Genomic DNA, 22,454 nt, shown 5'->3' with positions numbered 1-22,454 from the left:
CTGTGAGTGAGTAGGAGGAGTGAGATCTTTATCTCTGCAACACATATCAAGGGCATGCGGAATCATTTTTAATCAAGTTTCTCAATAGTGTTTTAAAGGCAGAAGTCCTCCTTCATATGTATCAGGTGATGTAATTTCTCTTTTCAGTGACTGATTTTGCGCCTTGAATTCTGAGCAATTTGAATTCAGATTTAGACCGAAGTTCTCTCCTGCTTGCAAATGAGTGATAAATGATTTTTTTAGACTTTTTCTAAGTTGTGCCCGTGGTCACTTTAGACCATTTGAAACACTTTAGCAATTTGTTTCAACAGGTTCCTTTGGTTAAAGTAAGATAGATATCAGTACTGAAAGATCTTTGACTTTGGAAAAAGTAAAACTTAAAAAGAATTTAGTTCAAAATAACTGTTAGAAATTTTTATAAATGTGCTTTAAAGAAAAAATGAAATAGTTTCAGTTGAACAAATTAATTTTTGTTACTGATATTTCTAAATCGATTTGTTTGTCTCAAAGATAATATCCTTTGCAAAATTCTGTATTCATTCAGCATCTCTCCAAAGTCATGTTTTCACAGATTTAGTGCAGCTCTCCTCTTGCTTCTGTAAAGGTACAACTCTGACTCCAGGTGTTTCAACTCAGACTTTAGTGTATGATGCTGAAAATCATAGTGACACCTGATTTTTATTTAGCTAACAGACAACCTCCATATCTCTCTTTTATCATTCAACATCTCTGCAGATCTGTATGCAATGCACCATACAGGTCTTATGATTCCCACCTGACAGAAAAAGAAACAGGAGGCACTGATGGAATGGTTTCTGTAGCCCTCGCTTCAAGGCTATTGTAGAGTTTTGAAGGATAGGTGTGTATAAATATGAAAATATAATGCTGATGCATTAATATGAAAGCTATTTTTTTACACTGTGCAATTGCTTGAAGTTAGAAGATCAAAGAGCATCTATCCAAAGCTGAATTTTTCAGAGACTGAAATCTGAGGCCCTGGGGAAGGAGGTGGCACTGTTTATCCATGGTAAATCTTCTCATGTGCAGAGATTATTGAGCTTAGCTCCATTGTGCAATTGGAATTTGACTTTGGACTGCTTTCTGTCGTGTTTGCTTGGCAGGATGAGGTCTGTGTAGATTTTGCAGCCTACAGATATGTGTTTTTAAAAAAAGACTGAAAGGCTGAAGCCAGAGAAGATCCCAATCTGTAGACCTGACACTGTATTTATTTATTTGTGAATTTGCATTATTTGTGAGTTCTGAATATTTCTTTTCTAATGTGACATCTAGCTGTCATTTTGTAACACCTTTAGCATGTTTTAAGATATTTAACTACCTTTCTTGTTTCATTTAAACACCAGTTTAGGTGTTTAAATACTATTTAAGGTGATTAAATGATGACCAGCTCCCATTGTCATCACAGAGGTGGTACAATTGTACTTCTCTCTTGCAGCAATATGAAATCCTCCATTAGTCATACATTTCTGTAGTCCTGGATTATCAGAAGGTGACAAACTAGTATATGAGGTAATCATAGGATGCTATATGCAGCTGTTACTGCTACCCACAACTTATTGCACTTATGTTATTCAAATAACTGTATATCTGCTGGGGAAGCTGGTGCTTGCAATAAGGCATTCTGACTAATTTTGACTGCCTCAGATCAACAAGATATTTTTATTTGCTCCACTTTGTCTAAATTAACACAAATACAAAAGTGTGTGCATGTAGATGTACACTACAAAGCAGATGAAGAGCGGAGGAAAGTTATAGCTTCCTTTTTACTTTCCTTATTATTGCTCGGAGCTTTAAAGACTGCTTTGTGTTTTCTTGTCAGTAATACAGTCTCCATAGTCTTTAAAAAACAAAATAAGAGTGCAAGTAGCATCTATACGAAGAACACTATTGGTTTTATATTATTCACTCTGGAAATGTGATGGTCAAAAAACTCTGTACTGTTCCAATATATGGCTTATTAGACTTTGAGTAATTTCACACATTGACTGCATGCTTGATGTTTGTCTTTGAAAGTCTCCTTGAATTGTGGAAGAATTCAAGAAAAATGCAAAACAAACAAAAAACAACAAGATACTTAAACTTTGAAGTAGAAATCTTTTTTGAAATCATAATCCTAGGGACACATTTGTAGTTCCCTAACACAACACTGGAACAAACAACAAAATCACAATTTGTTTGGGCGCAGATTGCATAGGCCTTGCAGACACCAGTGATGACCTTTCCCTGAGGACAAATGATCAGCAGTTAAAGCTTTCTCACTGATGACAAGAACTTAATGTTGTTACTGGTGTTATGAGCATTCAATGTTTAGTTCTTTCATTAACTTAGTGCATGAATGAAAATACTGTTGATCATAATTCTTGGCTTTCAAAGAGCTTTTGAAGTTCTTATCTTCCAAAGTCTTTGTGTGTGTCTGGGAAAAGCAGTGGTTAAGGGAAGGCAACATCAGCAACAAGACTTGGTGGTGGTGGTGACCAGGAGAGTTATTTAGGGGCGTGTTTTGGGCATGGGAATAATGATGCTATTTTGAGAAAGAGAATATTAAGCTGTTCAGGAGGGAAGGCACAGGGACTCTGGAAAAAATTATTTGAATTGTGAAGTGGTGGTATCCTGTTTGTGGATCTTAAGTGAAGTGAGTAAGAGAAAGCAATGCTGAGGCAGTCTTGTATTGGCTGTGAAATAGCTGGGATGGTATAAGTGACCTGCTCTGTTTCATGGCTAAGAAATGGACCAAGTAATCAATTCTATTTGCATGAGGAGAGGGTAGGGCTCCTCTGAATGTCTTTCTCCGGGATAGTATCTGCTGGGACACCTTGGGGAAATTGACCTGAATAACCTATCCCCTTTTCATTTAATAAAGAATATTTTACAGACATTTTTAATGCAAGTAGATTCCTACTTTTTTTTTTTTTTTAATATTGGATTTTCTGCAGGAAAATAATCTTCTTTCTAAAGCTGGACAGACTAGTTTTGCAAGAGCAGAAATAGACGATTCTCAACTGTGACTGCTCTGCCTTAATTTGTTCATAAGCATTTAATACAGATAGAAAGTAATAAAGACAGAAGTTAAGGGAGATTAAGGGAGAAGTTTGGTGTAGAGATACTAACACCCATTGGAACTATCTTTTGGTCTTTCATTCAAAGAGCCTTTCAAGTGCTGCAGGTTCAGACTATGAGCCATTTTACTCTGATTCCATTTCTGTTGAGAAGGCTGTGCAATGTGAGACTATGGAGCAAGTGGCAGGTTATTAGATGGTGTAGATGGAAACTATCAGGTAGTAGCACTGTGTGTTTTGGGTAAGGCCTTCTGAACATTCGTCACATGAGCATCAATATAGAAGGAAGAGACTTCTTTGTTAAAAGAGGATTTTACTCTAGCAACTTTCCTTGGACAATGTCCTCTCTTCCTCTGCAGCATTCCTTTGATACTGGCCTCCATGGCACAGGCGAGTACATTAGGGTGGCATCCACTGTAGTTCGTGAGGTTACTTTCTTTACCCACATGAAGTGAATTAGCTACCAATATGAATGAGACTGATTTAAAAATAAGTTTAAGATACTGAACTTTTCCTCACCACATGCTCTGTGCCCTACTTGGGTCCTGTGACGCAAGAGTGTGTACTTGCTTCCTCCTGTCATCAGGCACAGAGGAAAGAAAGAGTATGGCAGAGCTAGAATCTCCTCTCGCACACTCTGAAATCTACCAGTCTGTGCACACATGCTAATTTAGGGTTATTGTAATACGCTGCTCTTACAGGCAATGAGTCAATTCACACCACAGTAAAAAGGCAGCAGGGAGGGTCTTTTGCTCAGATGTTTCCCCTGTGGTGTCTGTTGGACCTCCTGTGAGAGTGAACACATACAAGAACCCTTTAAAGCAATCTCTGAGGACCAGCGAACTGCTGGGATCTCCAGGCCCATGTGGAAGAGCAGAGCCCTCTCCTGCCTGACCTGTCCACTCCCCTGTTCCACCCACTGCTTATAGCTCCTCCCTTCCCTCTCATTGCATTTAAGCTCTAACTGCAAGCTTCTTTGGACAGGGATTCTTTTTTGTTTCTTCCTAGGGGTACACTAAATTTCTAGAAAAAGGACGCCGAGCACTCGGTGAGGTTGCAGAGACTAGCACAGAGAAGCCCAAATATATTCAGTAAAGCATGTGTCCTGCCAATAAATTTGCTGTGGCACTGAAATGAGTTAATCTACCTTGCCAAACTGCATGCTGCTCTAGGAGGACTGCTACAGGTACTTGAGTTCAGGGTTTGGAAAGTAGCTGTTGAGACCTCTCCCTAGTACCCTACAGTACTATGGTAGCTGTGATTTGGTTAGTAACAAGCACTTCACTTGAGGGTTAGTATTGTATAAATGCAAAACTTCATTAACAGTAGTATTTCCTAGAAAGCAATCCCTGGGCAGAAAGTAGTTTCAGCGTCCCCCAAAAACATGACAGTGGGTAGAAATCTCTCTGCATTCTGCTGACTCAGCAGAAGTGCTCTAATAGGCTGCAGGAAGCAGGGAGGGGACTGCCTAATGACTGCAAGTAATTAAGGGGTGGGGCGGGAGAGCCTGGTCATAAAATCCCTATTCCTCCACCCCTAATCTGCATGAGGAGTTCCTGCCAGCCTGTCCTGCTCGGTATCTTTTGTCAGTGGACTTTCATGCAACTGGGGCTGCAATGGGATCAAATTTAAGTTCAAATGAGGTAAGAATAAAGGCCCATAGCAATCATGAAGTGGATAAAATTGTCTGATTTTTCCAGTTCAATTGGTCACAGCAGAGAACAAGCTGTTTCAGGTGTATGGGCAAGCTAGGGAAAGCAAGTTTGCTCTTCCTTGGATCTCATGGTTGCAAGGAGTGTTTTTTTACTTTAGCCTTATACAAAACCTTGTGGCGTGTATATTTTCAAGATAAGTTTTTGGGCTAGCCGTATTACTTACTGTGCTTGCTTAAAAGAAAAGCTTCAGGTCAAGGAAACAACAAGCTGGCATAGAGTTGTTGTCGTGGGTTTGGTAATCAGTAAAGCACCTAATGACCGTCATTAATACGCGTAGCCCTAAGTATGTTTTTGAATGGGAGATGTTTTTAAATGTCAGTCTAAAATAGAAGTTGAACATGTAGTTTTCTTAACTTTGCCTTGCGTTGTTTTTCCTAGACTTTTACGGGCACCTCAGCGACAGCGGAGAGAATGGTAGGTAGTTATTAGTTGGCCCTTCATTAAATGCTGTCCAGTGCTGAATGTAAAGCACTAGAAAAAATGTTGGGAATTCAATGGCTCGGGGGAAAACTGTACTGGCATATTTACTGAATGTGGAAAGGCTGAGCTGCAACTTCAGCTCTGTAGGTGAAATATTGCCTTGCTTTTCAGATGCTTATGATACTGTTGTGCTATATCTGGGCAGGTTTGTACTTCACATGTTTTCATTCTTGAATTCCTGCCCTCTTTTGTATATTGATTTCCTGGGATGAAATGCCCACTTGCATTGTGCGTTATTCCTTCATAAGAAGGCAGTGTTTGAGTGGGTCTTTCAATTGCTCTTAGTGCTCTTAGTAGTTTTTCTTTGCATTGTAATGACCTGTTGTAGAACTTAACCTTCACTGTGCGATACAGTGATGGAAAACACAGCCTCGGAACATGTAAAACTGCAATAAATGTGTCATGTTTTGTATTTCTGGTCTCATTAGCCTGGTAGTGGGAGGTGAGAGGGAAGAGTAACAGGGTGTTTTTTAGAGATTGAACTGAGGATGAGTACTTCGTGCAGGCAAATAAAAACTTCCTGGGCAGTTAGCAGATGTTCATGTTAAGACACATTAGCATAGAGGAAAATATGTCAGATAAGATGTTAGGAGTCAGCAAATGGGGGCAGTGGCATCAGAACAGGATTGTCTTCAGAAAACTTGCTGTGGGCTTGATGCTCTTGCCCTGCTTCAGTGATGTGGTGGTTTACCAGATGGGTTTGTTTTGAGCTTTGGTTGCATGTGATTCTAGTGGAAGTTTGTGGTGTTACGGAGGCTCTCTCAAATGATAATTTTGGTCTTTGTCTCATGAATGTTTGCTGTTATCCATGGTATCTGATGCCTGATCTTGCCTGAGAGCCACTTGATGCCTTCTATGTTCAGTCAAAGAGAAATGCTATGGCAAAACAAGACTTTGCGGAGTTTATTCAAGACGTAGCTTCTAAAATGATGTTTAGGCTTCTGTGTATAGAATCCCAGTCCCTCTATACTAGTATCCTATAAATTGTTATTTTTAGTCCTGTAAACTCAGCCTGTGTTTACAGGATCTTTTTTCTTTTTTATTTTTTTTCCCTAGTGCTTTTAATTTTGTTTATAAGTCTCTAGGTGTGAGACCTGTATAGTTCACTTTTGTCTTTAAAGTATTTAGCATGACTAAACCAAACTGAATATAGTAAATATGATATAGAGTACGACCCTGAGTCTTTCAAGAAGGAAATTGACATCTTTCAGAAGTCTCTTTTAGAAAGAGCCTGACTCTTCAGGGCTCCCAGAGACAGAAATCAGTAAGGGTCTGACACTTCCCCCTCCCCCCCTTTTTTTTTTTTTACCTGGTAGGTAGTAGTTTGTAAATATGTAAACATAGTTGGCAAATATATAAACATAGAATATCTAAGTTGTTTTATGTCACTTTGTAGCTCAGTAAGGAAAACAGCTTTTGTTACTAGTCAATTTCAGGGCAACCCATGAAATGTCTGTGATTAAAACTTAAATGGCCATTTAAATTAAAAGGATAATATAAAACATTTGGTGGAAAAATGTAGGTAGTGACCCTAAATTGAGAAGCAAAACAAACAAGTAAACAGTAATTTGAGTAACCAAAAAGGTTTTTTTTTTTTGTATCATATCAAAATAACGTAGGCTAACATGTTATTGACAAAAAAACATGTTGAACTGTGGAAATGTTTAACTCGGTTTCTCTTCTGAGTTTTGGATTTGTTCTAGTGTGGGATTTGAGCTGTGGCATCACAAACAGGAAGAGAAGGAAAACCACATGAAAATGGCAGTCTGAAGCCACAGAATTTTTACATAGCGTTTGGAAAAAGCCAGGCCTTGATTCGATGCTGCTCCATTTCTTCTTATTCTGAGATAACCCCAGTGAGCTCCATTGATTTTTAACAAGACCCAGCAATAGGATATTTTAAATTGGGCGGACTAAATACAAAACACACAGTACAAGGAAAGTGTTTCTTATGCATCTGACCTTGCCTGAGGTAGTAGACATGGTAACATAATGAAATGATTCTATGAAATCCTGCCCACCCTTGAGGCTCCAAAACTCTTTGAAGTTAAAAGGTGCCACAGACCTGACAGAGGTCAGAACCAAGACAAGAGGTCAGAACCAGTCTTTCTGACAGGGCTGAGTGTTTTCTTTGTTGGTCTTTCCAAGTTTTTAGTTAGTAATGAGATTTCAATTTCTTTTTTGAAGAGAAAGCTAAGGGAAGAGTACTCTGCTCCAGATATATCTGACACACTGTTTTACTTTGATAATTGCCTTTTCACTTGATTTAACTTGGGAATGTCGTATGTGTTTCACTCTAGCCTCCCCAAGGAAAAAAAATCTGTAAAAGACATTGGTCTTTTACACTTCTGTAGAAATGTAGAAGGAATTTTACTCAAATATAATGCTTTTAGAGCCTGGTTAGGTTACTCGTATTCATATAGATGAGCACTCATGGTTGTGAACAGTTCCATTGACTTCCCCAGGAACAGATATGTAAGGGTTGCACAAACATGCCACAGGACTTAATTGAACTTTTATCTGACGTAGGATAGTGTGACCAAGTCCTGCTCTTGTAATCTCATATATTTAAGTAGCTTCAACAGTGATTATTAAAATGCCTGGCTTGTGTTTCCGGCTGATGAGGTAACAGTCAGGTCTCAGACTAAATAAATAGAGAAGCCGAAAGGTGAGGTATGTGTAATAGCTGACCTTGGAGGCTTCTGGACTCAGAATTCACTCAGCCTATGATATATGGTCATCATCAGACTAAAGGGAAAGATTCAGGAGTTGGACTCAATGATCCTTGTGGGTCCCTTCCAACTTGAATATTTAATGATTTGGAAGTCATTGCCTGAGAACAGATGATCCAGTTTAAGATATGCTCCTCAATATTTTTTTTCTGTGTGACTTCGAGGAAGTTGCTGGGATCTAAATGTAACAAAGCATTCAGACACCTAAATTTAGGAGCTATAAGGTTTGACTTCTAAATTTCTACAGCCCAGAGTGAGGCATTGAGGACTGATTTAATGTATTTGGAGAGTTAGGTGCACTGGAATGGGAATTATAATAGCTGAGCAGGGAACCACGTAAGTAGGTATGTCCAGCTAATGGGGAAAGCTGAGCACAGGAGCATCAATCTTAAATCCTATCTCAGTACGTTACTTAGGACTGCAGTGAGATACCACTATCTACCCTACCTGACAAGCAACATATAGCCCTTGGGTCTGCCGAAATATTGCATAGCTGACACTTTAGGTGCTTCTAAACTGCACCATGAAATTGTGCCCTGCAGTAGGGTCTGGACAGGCTGATGTCTCATCAAGTAGAACGAATGTGCCTGCGTCAGTGACTGCTCTGACCCTTCTGCCAGTGGCTCACTGGCCTTCAGCTCTGTCTCTTCAGGCCCCTTGTGGACCTTCAGGGAACTGGGAGAGGGATACACTAGGGGTTAGCCAGGTTGTTTCTCGGAGGCAGTTTTCCATCTCAACTGCATTTTAGAGAGGCTGAGGGCTTCATTGGTGAGGACAAGGATCTGCTTCATCATGTTGTGTTAGGGTCTAATGTCATGTCATAGTTCCATTTGGTTAATTTTGTCCAAGTGTTGTGAAACTCTACAGGATAAGACTAGTGCTGCAGCTGGAAAGACATGCTCTGTCAAAGTGTGTAGTGTGTATGAAAGAGATGGTTAGTTAACATCAGCAAAATCATTTTTACTTTTGCCTCTTGTGAATAATATCAGCATTTCAGATGAGAAGTAATAAAATCATGGTTGTGTCAGGACACTATATTTACCTTATTAGGGCATAGTATGAATAGTCTATGAATACAGGCATGAGAGTATTTATGAGGAGAGTTATAATTTTCTTACCAGTTGGTATATATGGAGAGATTATACACATTTCTGGGGCACAAAACATCCATTTCTGGTCTAATATAGAACCAGTATACTCAAAGCTAAACACCAATTTAAAGAAAATGTTAAGAGAAATGATTGTATATATATGTGTGTATATATATATATGTATATGTATATATATGTGTATATATATATATATATATATATATATACACACACACACACAGGTTTTAAAAGTAAAGATGGTACAAATGAAACAGAGGAGATGTTAATATGGAAGGGGAGAGAAACATGTTAAGTAGTTATCCCCAAAGTGAAGTGGGGAGAAAGTTTAATTATAGGCTGAGGAATAAGACATATTAATATTGTACACAGAATTACAGAATGGTTTGGGCTGAAAGGGACCTTAAAGATCATCTAGTTCCAGCCCCACCCTCGCCATGGTCAGGGACACCTTCCACTAGAGCAGGTTGCTCAAAGCCTCAGTCATCCTGGTCTTAAACACTTTCAGTGATGGGGCGTCCACAGCTTCTCTGGGCAACCTGTGCTAGTGTCTCTCTGTACTCACCACCCTCTGAACTCACTACTCTCTGAGTAAAGGATTTCTTCCTAACATCTAATGTAAATTGTAAATCTGCCCTCTTTTAGTTCAAAACCATTACTCCTTGTCCTATCACTACACTCCCTGACAAAGAGTCCCTCCCCAGCTTTCCTGTAGGTCCTCTTTAGGTACTGGAAGGCTGCAATGAGGTCTCTGCAGAGCGTTCTCTTTTCCAGGCTGAATAACCCAGCTCTCTCAGCCTGTCTTCGCAGGAGAGATGCTCCAGCCCTCTGATTGTCATTGTTGCTTCTTTTGATGCGGCCTAGGATGTGATTGGCTTTCTGGGCTGCAAGTGCACATTGCTGGCTCATGTTTCATCAACCAACACGCCTATGTCCTTCTCTTCAGGGCTGCTCTCAATGCATTCTCTGTCCAGCCTGTATTTGTGCTTAGGGTTGCCCTGGCTCAGATGCAGGGCTTTGCACTTGGCCTTGTTGAATCTCATGAGGTTCACACAGGCCTGCCTCTCAAGCCTGTCAAGGTCTCTCTGGATGGTATCCCTTCCCTCAAGCGTGTCAACCACAACACAAAAAGTTATGAGGTATTATAAAATTAATATTTCTTAGCCTAAGGTGTCTGATAACCAGTAGAGTTATGAGTTACTTCCCAGGATCATCTCTGGAAAGAGTTTTGTATCTTTCTGATGGGAATTAGGGCTGAAGATCAGAGCCTTTGTGAGAAATGTCTCCTGACTGTCAGCTACGTTTCTGGTCTTTTAGACTGTATGGAAGCTTGTGCTGCTCACTTAGGTCCACCTGCACAGCTACTGACAGCTACTCTTGTCTCACAGGCAGTCTACTATATTGCAGGCCATGCATGTGTAGGACCTGAGGACGCTGAGAAGTACGCTTTAGGGGTGTTCACTGTGATAGTTAAGGAGTGATGTTAGAACTTATCCTTATCAAACTAAACTCAGCAGCTGTTCTCAACTCATATGGGTCTGAAATCTGCTGGTGCTTAAACAGACCTGAAAAAGGTTCTGAGCCAAAAATTCATCTAGTTTTTCCAACTACTCCGGTACTTCTAACTTCAGGGTTACAGCATGCGTTATTCTGACTATAGATTATGATCCTCATCTCAATGTTGTCTTTTTTTTTTTTAATTGTTGTGCAGAGACCAGTATCTCCTTTCAACTTGCTGACCGTAAAAATACTAAGAGTGAGGAACGTACGGAAGGCAGACTTGCGTGAGTACTTCTGCAATTGTCAAATATTTCTTACAGTTTCTTAAAGTAAAGTAAATATTTGGTCATCATTGTGGTCCTTAAATTGTGTGGGAATACTGACATATGTTGCTGTAAGCTTTCAAGAGTTAGGTTTACTGTGATACTGCAGCATTGCTTTCTGCTCCTAAGTGCAAAGAGGCTAACTTGAGCAAGGTGATGCATTTGATTTCATGCCTTCATACCAAGTTATATGAGGCTTATTTCCTATCCTTGTGGCATCAGGATTATCAGAGGGCTGTTCTTTAAATTATGGAAGTTCTTTTACTTTTGGGTGAGAAAGCTGAGTATTTCCAACAGAATTCCTGTTCAGAAGGAAGGAGAGGACTGATGATGCAAATGTAAGATCATAAGTAGCAGGAAAGTCTATGAAAACAATGGAAGTATAATCATATGGATGTTCTGCAGATTCTGTTTAAAAAAAAAAGAGATGATAAAATTCAGTCTGAGAATGTGTTTAACTAGAGGGCTGAACAATTTAAAAGTAAGTAAATGAAAATAGAGTGCTACTGTGAAAGTTTTAAAGGAGTTAAAGTGAGGTTTGTGAAAGGAAGCAAGAAAAAGATGTCTAGAATAAAGACTGCAAGAGAGAAATGTCATAGTGTGATCACAGAACAAAAGTTAATAGAGTAACTACCCCAAGACAAAAAAAATGTATTCAGCAGAGAAGTCTATGGAGTCTGATAATATCGCATTGTGGAAGTCCTGTAACGATTCCTCTTCTCTGTGTCAGCATACTTTAGTGGGCATCAGCTTGTTGACCAGAGTGTGGCAGCAAACTTAAAAAGAAAATCCTATGTGGGAGAATGGGACTTGGAGTAGGTGGAGAGAACAGTGCTTACTGTCTAGACATTGCACTTAACCCAGTGGAGGGACTGGTTCAATTCTGAATTTTTAAAACATTCCAATTCACTGACGAGTTTGCTTCATTTCCATTGATGTGGGTTGCTTTCCAGAGTGCACTGGGACTTGTTCAGGTGCCTCTCAAAATGCACTTATGCCACTGAGGGTCACTTTCATGGTGAAGCTTCATGTAAAAGAGGTTGGAAAGGCATGAAGGAAAAAGACAAAGATGAAGAAAGTAGAAAAAGTCCCAAATCTAAAGACCACAACAATAAACTGGAAAGAAGTAAATCAAAGAGGAATAGTCCACAATATTTTCTCCAAAATCTTGCTGAGCATAGCTAAAAATTAATTGTCTTCTGGTACATTCAAAATGTCATGCAGTGTGTCATAGTTTCTTAGGAAACCAACTGTAAATTTCAGGTAATGTACTATATATATATTTTGAGACGTTAAGTGGTGTGATGGGTCGATAATAGGGGGAAAAGTTGTCAGAAGTTGGATTTGGTGGTTGCTGATAGGGTTAATATTGTTGGAAGTTGTGCAACAATTGTTTCTGAATGAATGATTACTATCAGAGAACAAATCTGTTTGCCTCACTTGTGGTATTCTTTGTTACTTAATCCTGCACTTTCCACAGTGTAATACTAGTGAACTTATTTATCAGGTACCTTATATTTTCCAGCTATAAAAACTTCGCTACAATTTACTGAATTCTCTATTTACTGCTTATATTTTGATGCTTGTTAATCTAGAAATTAGGGATTATCAAACTTATTTTTGGTAATTTTTGCCATGTAATTTGAAAATAGGATTTGATTCATTAGACACAGTTGTAGAGCTTTATAAGATGTAAAGTTCTGGGTTTCTTAGAGATTAAAGATATATTTTAAATTTTTCAAAGATATGCACTTAGTTGTAGGCTTATAGTTGTATGCATTGCCTTTTTATTTAACAACTACAACAAAAAAACACAGATGTTCAAATGTCTAAGTGGTGATTTGCATCAACCAAGTATGTGATCCGACCAGGCAGTCACTGCAATTGCATCTGCAACCCTGCATGCACAATTGTGTGTGCATTTGTCTACTCCAGCAGGTTACCTGCTTATGCTTCAGTTCATTGTGGTTGTCCTTCTCAGGAACAAATTACTCACAATTGCTCCTTACCACCGTGAATAGTATGGTCTTTCTTCATGAAGGCTACTAGTTTGTCTGTCACAACATAATGCCTTATTTCTTTGTGTTCAGGTCCCAAGAATGGATACATGTAGTGTCCTTATTCCCTTAAAATGCACCAAATTCAGAACTTGGGTTTGGCTTTCCACAGGTTTGTTTGAAGTGTATTTGGCAGAGAGATTTGAAAACTCTGAAGCAAGAGTATTTTTTCAGCTGAAAACTTGTTTTCTGAGCAAATTCAGATTATTGTGGGGAGAAGTAAGTTTTGTGTCTTTTTGTCTATAGTGGGAAGGATATGGCAGATGGGCTTTGCCTGTTCTGAGGCACCAAAAAAAAAAAAGTTTGAGAATGCAACATTTCAGTTAGCTTTCATCAAAGCCTCAGAATTTTCAAGTGTAGGAGAATACCCCTTTTCTACCTCTTTATAATGGTAACAGTAGGCTTTTTGTTACAATGTTGGGCTAATATTTTTCTTCTGCTTTAGCTTTACTGATTTTCTGATTAAACCTTGGTGTTTCCCATTTCAGTGTTTGTTTTTTTTTTCATATTTTCTCATTATTCAAGTATTTGTGCTTAATTTACTGAAGTGAATCTTTCTGCTTGGTTTTTGAGTCTTCCATCACTATTTATTTTACTAGTGAAAAATAAGTATGCTTTAAAAATATTTATCCCTACTAGTGTTGCAGTGTAAGACAATTTTAATAGATTTAGATATAGGCCTGGAAATTAGACTGTTTTGGATCGGATGCTGATGCATTATGGGATCCTGGGCAAGTTATTCAAGTTTCCTCAAGGCACTTGCTTAATCCTTACAATTGCCACTGTGAAGTAATTAATCATTGTGTGTCAAGCTCTTTGAAAATAGAAGCTCTAGTATTAATCACCAAGAACTATTTAAATTTTCATCTGCCCACACTTGTGCCTCTGATGAAGGTCTTTGGTTTTGCTTTTCTGATCACAACTGGCTAAGGGCACCACCTGGAAACGCTGTCCTTCCCACGATTGTTACCAAGGTTTTCCTGACTGCAGTAGTATGGGTTAATTGCGTGATAAGGGCACAGCTTGAGAAAAATACATCTGCTAGAATAACCTAATTCTGTAGCTGTTACTAAAAGATAAAGAGGAAATATATGAAGAAAATTGTACTTAATATGATGTAATAATACTGCTACAGGTTTGGGGTATGATGCAGGCATTGACTATGGGTTGAATTATTTGACCTCTTCTGACTCACAAGGTTCCTGTGAGAATCAGATGACTGGTTAAACATTGCTAACATGAAATTTGGAGAATATGAATTGCGTTACAGGTATGAGACCAAGGCCGCTGGAGCCTGTAACAAGCTTCTGTAAATCACTCTGTGGTGATTCTCCCTCCAGATGTAGGGGGTCAGAATATGGAAGGAGCTAACGTCTGTGGTGGTGTTTCCTTTCCCAGATAGGAGCGATGGCAAGATTTTCCAGTCAACAGATAGAGTAGTAGAAAGAAGAAGGATAAAGAGTAACATAACAGCGGTGCTGAGAGAAGACTTCATGAGAAAGACAAAGCTTCTAAAAATTCTCAGATATATTAATATGAAATTGTCACATTCTGGTTTGTGACAAGGAAATCAAATTTTTCAGTTTTAATGGGGGGAACACTTTTTGGCTAAAATAAATACATAAATAAAATTTGTCTTCATTTAAACAAGCATTTGGGGAGGACATGCTAGAAGACAAGTCTATTTCCACCCCAGATCAAAGACTGAGGTATGTTGCCTGAGCTATACAGGAGCCATCTGATGTGAGTGCATATGGGAGAGGGCATACGCTCTTAACTATTCTTGTGTTTTGGCAACATTAGCCTACTCTCTGCCCCAGTCATTTGGACAATCATGAATATTGAGTTATACGCAGCATGGATAGATGTACTACATGTGGAGTACATGTACGTGTACTACTGTACTACACGTGGAGTACAGTGCTATTTCAAATAAAAAGTAATGTTTAAGAGAAAAATAAGTTACACTAGAAGTGAAAAGATGGGAATGAGCATGACAAATGTGTGAGGATATTTATTTTCCAGTGAGTGCCTCATTGTATTATTTATTCCTTACTCTATGTAATTTAGGAAAAAAATCCCCTACTGTGTTATCTCAAACTTACTAGTGTTAAAGTTACACATTGCAGTAATTCTTTTTCTAGGCGCATTGTCACTCTGCTTATCTTTTTGTTATGCAGTCACCCTTTCAGATTGCTATGTGACGCTGTGGTTGCCTACTGCTTCAACTGAGAAGGTTCGGACCAGAACCATCAGGAACAGCAAAAACCCAGTCTGGAACGAAGCTTTCTGCTATAAGATTGACCGACGAGTCAAGGTAATGAAAATAAATGTTTTTCAAATGTTTTTCACTATTCATTGTCTGCAGATAGTAAATAGATAATGCAAAACTACAGCAACTACAGTTACTTACATCCTCCTTGGTATTATTCTGTTCCAGCTATTTGTTACGTAAGCATCCACTCTTCAGAAACAGTAAGAAGCTATTAAATTTCCTCTTCTGAAATTGGAGAGGAAAAAGAAATCCTAGTCTTGAGATTTTCCTGCCTTATGGAGCTCTTTGAAAGATGATGTAGAAAGGTTATAAAATTCTTAAACTCTTTTTACAGAATGTACTGGAGCTAAAGGTTTGTGATGAAGATACAATCACCAGGGATGATGAACTCTGCACAGTTCTCTTTGACATAGATAAACTCACCGTAGGACGTACTGTTCGAGTGAAGTTTCAGCTGAATCCACTGGTGAGCAATGGAATCAGTGAGAACAAAAGCAAATTCTGTCATTCCACCTAAGCATATCCTCATACAGTGTTTCATTATTAAAAAAAAAATCTACTTGAACTGTGTTTTCCTGCTATTATAAGGAAGAATTAAAATCCCTGTAGCAATGCTCCATGCTAGTTGTTTTGCATAAGAACAAATCTATATGCTCAAATTCTAAGCAGCTAGAAGTAATTGTCCTGGTGCCTTCATCCAGAATATATCAGGCACAGTGTGTTGGTTCTTGGTACAAGTTCTGAATTCTCATCCAATTTGAACTGTCATAATAATAACACAGCTGATTCTTTTTGTGGGAATCTAGATCTGATAAATTGGTGTTTTAGCAGAATAATCAGATCATACGTCTACATGCTCATATGAGCTTTAGATGCCAAAATACTATTTTTAGCAAATGCATTTTCAGTATCTTAAATGTCTTTATTTGGCAACACAATTTCTTCTGCAAAGTATTCTTATGTTCAGGGAATTTTCCCAAGTGCTATTATAAATATACATTTTACAAATGATATGCAACTGGTGTGAGGGAAGCTATGAAGAAAAGTAATATACCTTTCCTCTTCCTTTTCTCTCTTTTCAGGCACGTGAGGAACTGGAGGTGGAGTTCACATTGCAGAACACGTGAGTAAAGTCCTAAATTCTATATAAACTGTCGTATTCAGTGTAAAAAGTCGGGAAAGCTGGTTCATCTGTGACAGTCCTTCTCAAACCTACATTCTCTGAACACAGTATCTAGATATTTTCATTTGAGTCTAGTAAATTGGGATTACAGAATACAGATTTTTAGATTTTAAATATCTGAAAAAGCCATTTTTGCCCAGTTTGGCTATTACCTCTGGGGTGACTAATACCTCCTGGGCACCTACTTTCTCCAGTCCTCTTTTCCTCATTGGATTACTGCATGAAGAAGGACAAGGAGATCTACATTATTCAAGAATCTTTGACCCTTAGAAGAAGGAATGCCAAGCCTTAATATCTTATATTATCTCTTTTGAGGGGAAGTTGCTTTTCAAATCCACAGAGTTTAAAAAAATAAAATAAAATAAAAATGCTCTCCTGTAACTTGATATATTTAGCTCATCTGGCTACACACAGGGAGATGTGGTAGACTTTATTATCAGTTCCAGCAAGGAGAGGAACTAAATATTCTGCATAAAGAAAAGAGCAAGGTCACTGTGGGAGGCTGAGGACTGAGGAACCAGGAAAACTGGAGGAGCAGCACCAGCTTCACTTGCTCGGCTTGAAAGCTGTCAGTGGAGCTCAGGTGTTTAACTGTTTCGGGAACATGTTTGCTTCAGCTAATTCATACTGTGGGGAAATTTGTGAGCTTGTCACACCACCAGAAGAGGGAGTCTGAGGCAGGATTGTGTCTATCTCCATAATATGCTTTATGACTGAGGGCAGTTATTTGAAAGGATTTCTGTTATCAGTTTGATCCATGCTACTGGACTGAAAGTGTTGTTAAAACAACCTTAGAGGTGGGAGGTATTGCTGAGACCTTGACCAGGTATTTGGGTCACCCTGGGAGGCTTGTCATGGTAATATCTTGGTGAAGAATTTGAGTAGTGTGTTTATTCCTGCTAGAAATTAGGAATTGCTGGAGAAAGAGCAGTATTTCAGTGTTATGAATGCAGAAGTCTCTCTTCACAAGGAAAAGAGCCATCAGAGATTAAAAAAAAAAAAAAAAAGAGTCCTAAATTCTCCTATTACAGCTCATGGAAACTCACCAGTGTGGGTTGTTTGTTGTTTACTGTGTACCTAAACTGTCAGAAGGCCCTGCACCAGCAAGACAAATGGTGCCTATCGCAACTTGGTGTCATGAAATCAATAATGGCAATGGGGAAGGAGCTGCACTGGATATCCCACACAGTCTATCCAAGGTCTTTCTAGTTAGAGGATGGCTTGTGAAGTTGATACATAGAATCATACTGTTGTTAATCCTGATTTTTTTGAAGAGGGACGGCTGGGCAGGTTTTTGGCTTGGGTGTTGTGCAGGGGTGGGTTTGTATATGGGGCAGAGGCTGGAATTCTTGAAGCATGTGAGTGCTGGCTGTGTGTGAAACTATTATTTTGGACCTTGCAGCCAGTTGCATTTTCCTGGAGACATGTTTTATAGATACAGTCAGAGATGAACCAGTTTCTGCAGTTTCTATCTGAGTGAGAATTCTGCTGGTTGGAAGTAGAGAATTCTACTGGTTGGAAGATGATGTTTGGGCCTTTGCAAGTAAGAAGGACCCTTGGCAGTCCCAAGGAAGAGTTTTTTAAAAACAGATCAAAATCATGAATCATTTGCTACAACAAGAACACTTCTGATCCACTTCTTTATTCATGGAGTGTGGTACCTCAGTGACTAATGTACTAATTTTGACCTGGAGAGGGATTTTTTTCCCCCTCAGTGTAGAAAAATGTGATGTCAGGAATAATCCTTTAAAATAAAACTTTAAGGAAAGGTTTGGTGGACTAAAATTAGAGAACATGGACTGTATTACCTTTGTTAAACTACGGAGCCCTGAAAAAGTCTGAAATACTGAAATAGCTGAGATGGGTCATCAGAAAGCTATGGACCAAATTGACCTTGCCTGTATTGAACAAGCTCAGCAGGTTTTGGCAAGAGAACAGAGCCCAGTGGCCAAATTAACATCCTTGGTGGTCCAGAGAGAGATAAAATGAGCCCTTGGAAAAATGATATTGACTTTGAAACAAAAGCTGACTATTTCTCCCATTGAGAAGGACACCCAGATTGAGAGTTGACACCAGGAAAAGGAACAGCATCCAGGAACAATTATGGACATACTCTGTGGAGAGACTAAAGTATGTTAGTGTCACTGTTTTCCTGCTGAGATGCTGTAGTACAGTCAGAGATAACAAGAGACTTCCTTGCTGAAAGGAAACTGAAGAGGCTGGGTTCCCCAAATCAAGGTTTAACTATTGAAACTTGAGGGTAAACTGGTGGCTGCTGAGCCCAAGCAATGGAGGGGACCCAGTGAAGCTTTGGAAGAAAGTACTGAGGAAAAGGTCTCTTCAGAAAGAGATCACCAGCTATTTAGTGATCTGGGAACCAAATAGAAGACTGTGCAAGTGCCTCTTCCCATAATTTTTGCAGACACTTTAAACAGCTAAGCTATCCCAAAAGCATTGCTGGTCTGGAGAAGTGTTGACAGAGATGAGAGATAATTTTCAGAGGGGGACAGCCAACTACAGCGATGACAGGAAGTATAGCTTACCATGCAGCACAGTTTCTACAAATCTGATATTGTGATGAGAACAATGACAATATGCTTTTCTTTTTTTTTTTTTTTTTTTAAATATGGCAGTTTATCTTGGAAATGATTACCATCAGAACATTGTCTGACACTATTTATTTGAAGTAGTTCCTTCCACATCTACATTCCAGATTACAGGTTACCAGTTGCAAAAATTACTGTATTAGGCCATTCTTCCTTTCCAGCACTTCAGATGAATAATATCATACATGAGGTGTAACCCCAGGCCAAGAAAGTTTCCTGGATTGCACCTACAAGAATGGCTTTGTCACTCGCCTATTTTAGTTTGCCTATTGACCTCACTGCAAAAATTGTGTTTTGGGTTACTTTTACGAAACATCATTTTAAAAATTCCCTCATGATACATCATTGATCTTTCTGAAATTGGTTCTGGCGTTCATTCCAGTTATCTTTGGCTTAAAATGTAAGAAAACTTCTTCTTTGGTAACTTGGTTTCCACAACTGCGTCATAAATACCTTCTCTAGTTTTGCCTGACTCTTGCGTCACTGCCTGCAGTACCTGCAAATGCACCCCTCTTTGCTGCCACTACCTGTGGCAGGCACTGAGCCAGACGTTTGATCCTAACGACACAGAGAGGAAGGCATGCTCCTTCCTCCAAGTGCCTTTTCACCAGCAACCGAGCCAAGGGATTGCAAACACCTGTTTTATGGGCCCATAGCACGAGCCCAGCTGGCGTGAGAGCTGCTGCTCTTGAGCAGCAGTGACAGAAAAGGTAAGGTCGTTGTACACAGGTTGCAGATTTGCATCTCTTAGTGCTTTTTGTGTTACTTTGTGGTGATTATCAATGGTAACGTGGGCTTTCTCCTTTGTGTTTCAATTGATAGGGTCCAGCAACAACATGAGCCTTTACGAATTGCTACGGGGACAGGGTCCCGCTGGACTAGGTGGCTTCGCTCCCTCAACATCCCCCTCCCCTCTGACTTTTACTGAAGACTTAGGCCTGGTATTAAGTGGCCACAAAGAGACTTCTGATGAACTAAAAGGTACTTCGAATTTCCAAGGAGAGGTCTGAGGGGGCCTGGGTATTTCCGGGTCTGCTGATTTTCTTTTTGGCCTCTTTCTATCTTTCAGAAATCCTGAGTTGAGGAGGTGCATCTCTAACAGTTCTTAGAAGAATGAAGGACTACTCTTATACAACCTTTCCCATCAGCTCTTCCCTTCTCTTTTATTTTTTCCAAATGTGAAAGTGTTTAAAACAAAGCCCACTTAACACAAATAAATGTAAATAGATGTACAAAAAGCTGTATAAAACTTGAATGTTAATTATTGCAATATGGCAAACACATGATTTTTAGAAAATAAAAGCCTTTTTTTCTTTCTGTAGTTCTGCTGTGTTGCTTTGAGAAATTTCCTCCCTCTGCGTGTGGGGAGCAGCAGCTCATGCCAGCAGTTTGGTTTGGGCACTGCTGAGAAAACTCTGAGTGGGCTGAGTCTCAATCCACCAAGGGCTAAGTGTGCTGTTCATATTTGTATTTGTGGCAGGAAGTCACAAGTCCTCAAGGAGCACTTAAAGCAGAAGTTTTAAGTCAAGAAATACAACCACCAAAGAATCTTTGAGGCTAATAAAATTTTCTTTATTGAAATCATACCGTCCTCCATCTTTCAGGTCATCAGAAAAGTAGACAATAGTGTGTGGAAACCACTAAAAGAATGGGAAGCTGTATCCATGAAAGAACTAAAATACTGTACGTAGGTATCCAAAAATCCAGATTCTCAGGTGAAACAGTATGGTTTTCTATTCTAAATTGGAGCTGTAATATGAGAATCCATGTGGCTGTAACTTCCTGACAATGTTGACTGTTTCATTATGAACCAGGTATGATTGAAGGAGGAAAAGACGATGTGATCTGGAGCAGGTGTTGCAGATGCTTAGGATGGGAAATGATCCCATGGGTAACAAAGTCCACCATAGTCTTAGGTATCTGTTCAACAGAAGTTCAGTGGGGGAGGCATCCATATACCTGTTCTTGGCTTCCCCTGCTGCAGGCAACAGTGTGCTCTCAGTTTGCTTAATAGAACTGAGACCTGCATTATAAAGGCCACAAATCACAAGTTGTGATGGAGCAGAGAGCAGAAGTGTTAGTATGTGTAATGAGGGCTGTGTGATAGACTGTGTGTTAGGGAAATTAACAGATAGTAAGTGTCCTGTGCTTTGAATAGCGGAAGCCTTGAAACTCAAGGTCTAAAGGCTGAAAGCATAATGTGGAGTAAACAACAGCTGACAGCAGCTGGGCTTTACAGCTGTGTCCACACAACTGACCCCCCCCCACCCCCCCCCAGGACGTCTCGTCTGTTAGTGCTTAAAGCCTGTGCTATCCTGTCTCTTCTTAGGAGTCTTCCAAGCTGTTCTGTGCAACAGTACATGTTTTTCCACCCTCTTTGAAGGGTGGAAGAAGCTTTTGGACTTCCTAATTATCCGTCTAACTTTACACTTCGCTGATACGAGTAACTGAAATAACACTACGCTCTACTGGATGCTTATCTCCATTTAGGGACATCTTTTCCTATCTTTCCACCTTTGTTTTACCAGGGTATGCAGGCTGAAATCTTAATATCTGTCAAGCTCTTTCTCTGCTTTCCTTAAATTACTTAATGAAGTATTTTAGGATAGTGACACTATCTGACGTAATATTAAAACTGTTTGACTACAAATTAAGTAAGTACAGAAGTTTGGGTCTGAGAGCAATCTTGAGTAGTAACTAAGTCCATTTCCCTACAAACAGGTAGAAACACCTGCGTGAATTCTATGCCTGATGTTCTTTGAACTCTTAAAATATACTTTCAGTATGAGACGATCCTACAGAATTCTTAAGTAATGTTTTCCAGTGCTTAACTGTTGTTTCTTTCCACTGTATAGTTTTTCTTGAGTGGTGTTTGCTGCATTTAGCTATTTTTTTGTCATGTGTTTGTGCTGGTATCTAATAGTTTATGAAAAATAATCTAATTTGTTAATAAAGTCATGAATCTGATTGTAAAGGAAGCTTATTGCATAGTTTCTGCTGAGATTAAATACACATCTTAACTATGTAACTGTGAGACTACAGGATGTGTAATCTGTAGTTTGTAAAGTCTGAATAAATGACTCATGCTGTCTGCGTCAGATTGAGGAGCTGGTGCTAAAGCCTTATAATTTTCTGTGTTTGCGTATTCCCTTAGGACTAATATAAGTTCTATGAGATATGGCAATTTAATAAGATGTTAAATTATAAGATATCTTTAATGAGGAACTGCCTGTGTGGTGTGTGCTTTATTTTATTCTTTGAGGGAAAAATATTTATAAAAATTGGTTTCTGCAGTATATGAACCTACTTCTGCCCTTAAATGGGTAAGTGGAAACACATCTTCTCAAATAGTGATATGTTAAAATTTCATGTCCATATTGCAGATCTTTTTATAGAAGTG

At 39.1% G+C, this 22,454-nt stretch overlaps 1 protein-coding gene across 1 annotated transcript in view; it reads left to right on the top strand.

The window, feature by feature from the left end:
* Positions 1-4,601: 4,601 nt before the first annotated feature.
* The window catches only part of LOC121071296 (cytosolic phospholipase A2 epsilon-like), a 34,311-nt gene continuing 16,458 nt past the window's right edge, over positions 4,602-22,454 (top strand). The window contains exons 1-6 of the mRNA XM_040559522.1: positions 4,602-4,717; positions 5,168-5,203; positions 10,822-10,894; positions 15,171-15,307; positions 15,600-15,731; positions 16,348-16,388. Coding sequence (XP_040415456.1) covers positions 4,691-4,717; positions 5,168-5,203; positions 10,822-10,894; positions 15,171-15,307; positions 15,600-15,731; positions 16,348-16,388 — 446 coding nt within the window. The 5' untranslated portion in view covers positions 4,602-4,690. The remainder of the gene's footprint in view (positions 4,718-5,167; positions 5,204-10,821; positions 10,895-15,170; positions 15,308-15,599; positions 15,732-16,347; positions 16,389-22,454) is intronic.

This window comes from Cygnus olor, chromosome 5 (assembly GCF_009769625.2).
Source record: "Cygnus olor isolate bCygOlo1 chromosome 5, bCygOlo1.pri.v2, whole genome shotgun sequence".
NCBI classification, from domain to species: Eukaryota; Metazoa; Chordata; class Aves; order Anseriformes; family Anatidae; genus Cygnus; species Cygnus olor.
This window is presented reverse-complemented; position numbering and strand designations above follow the sequence as displayed.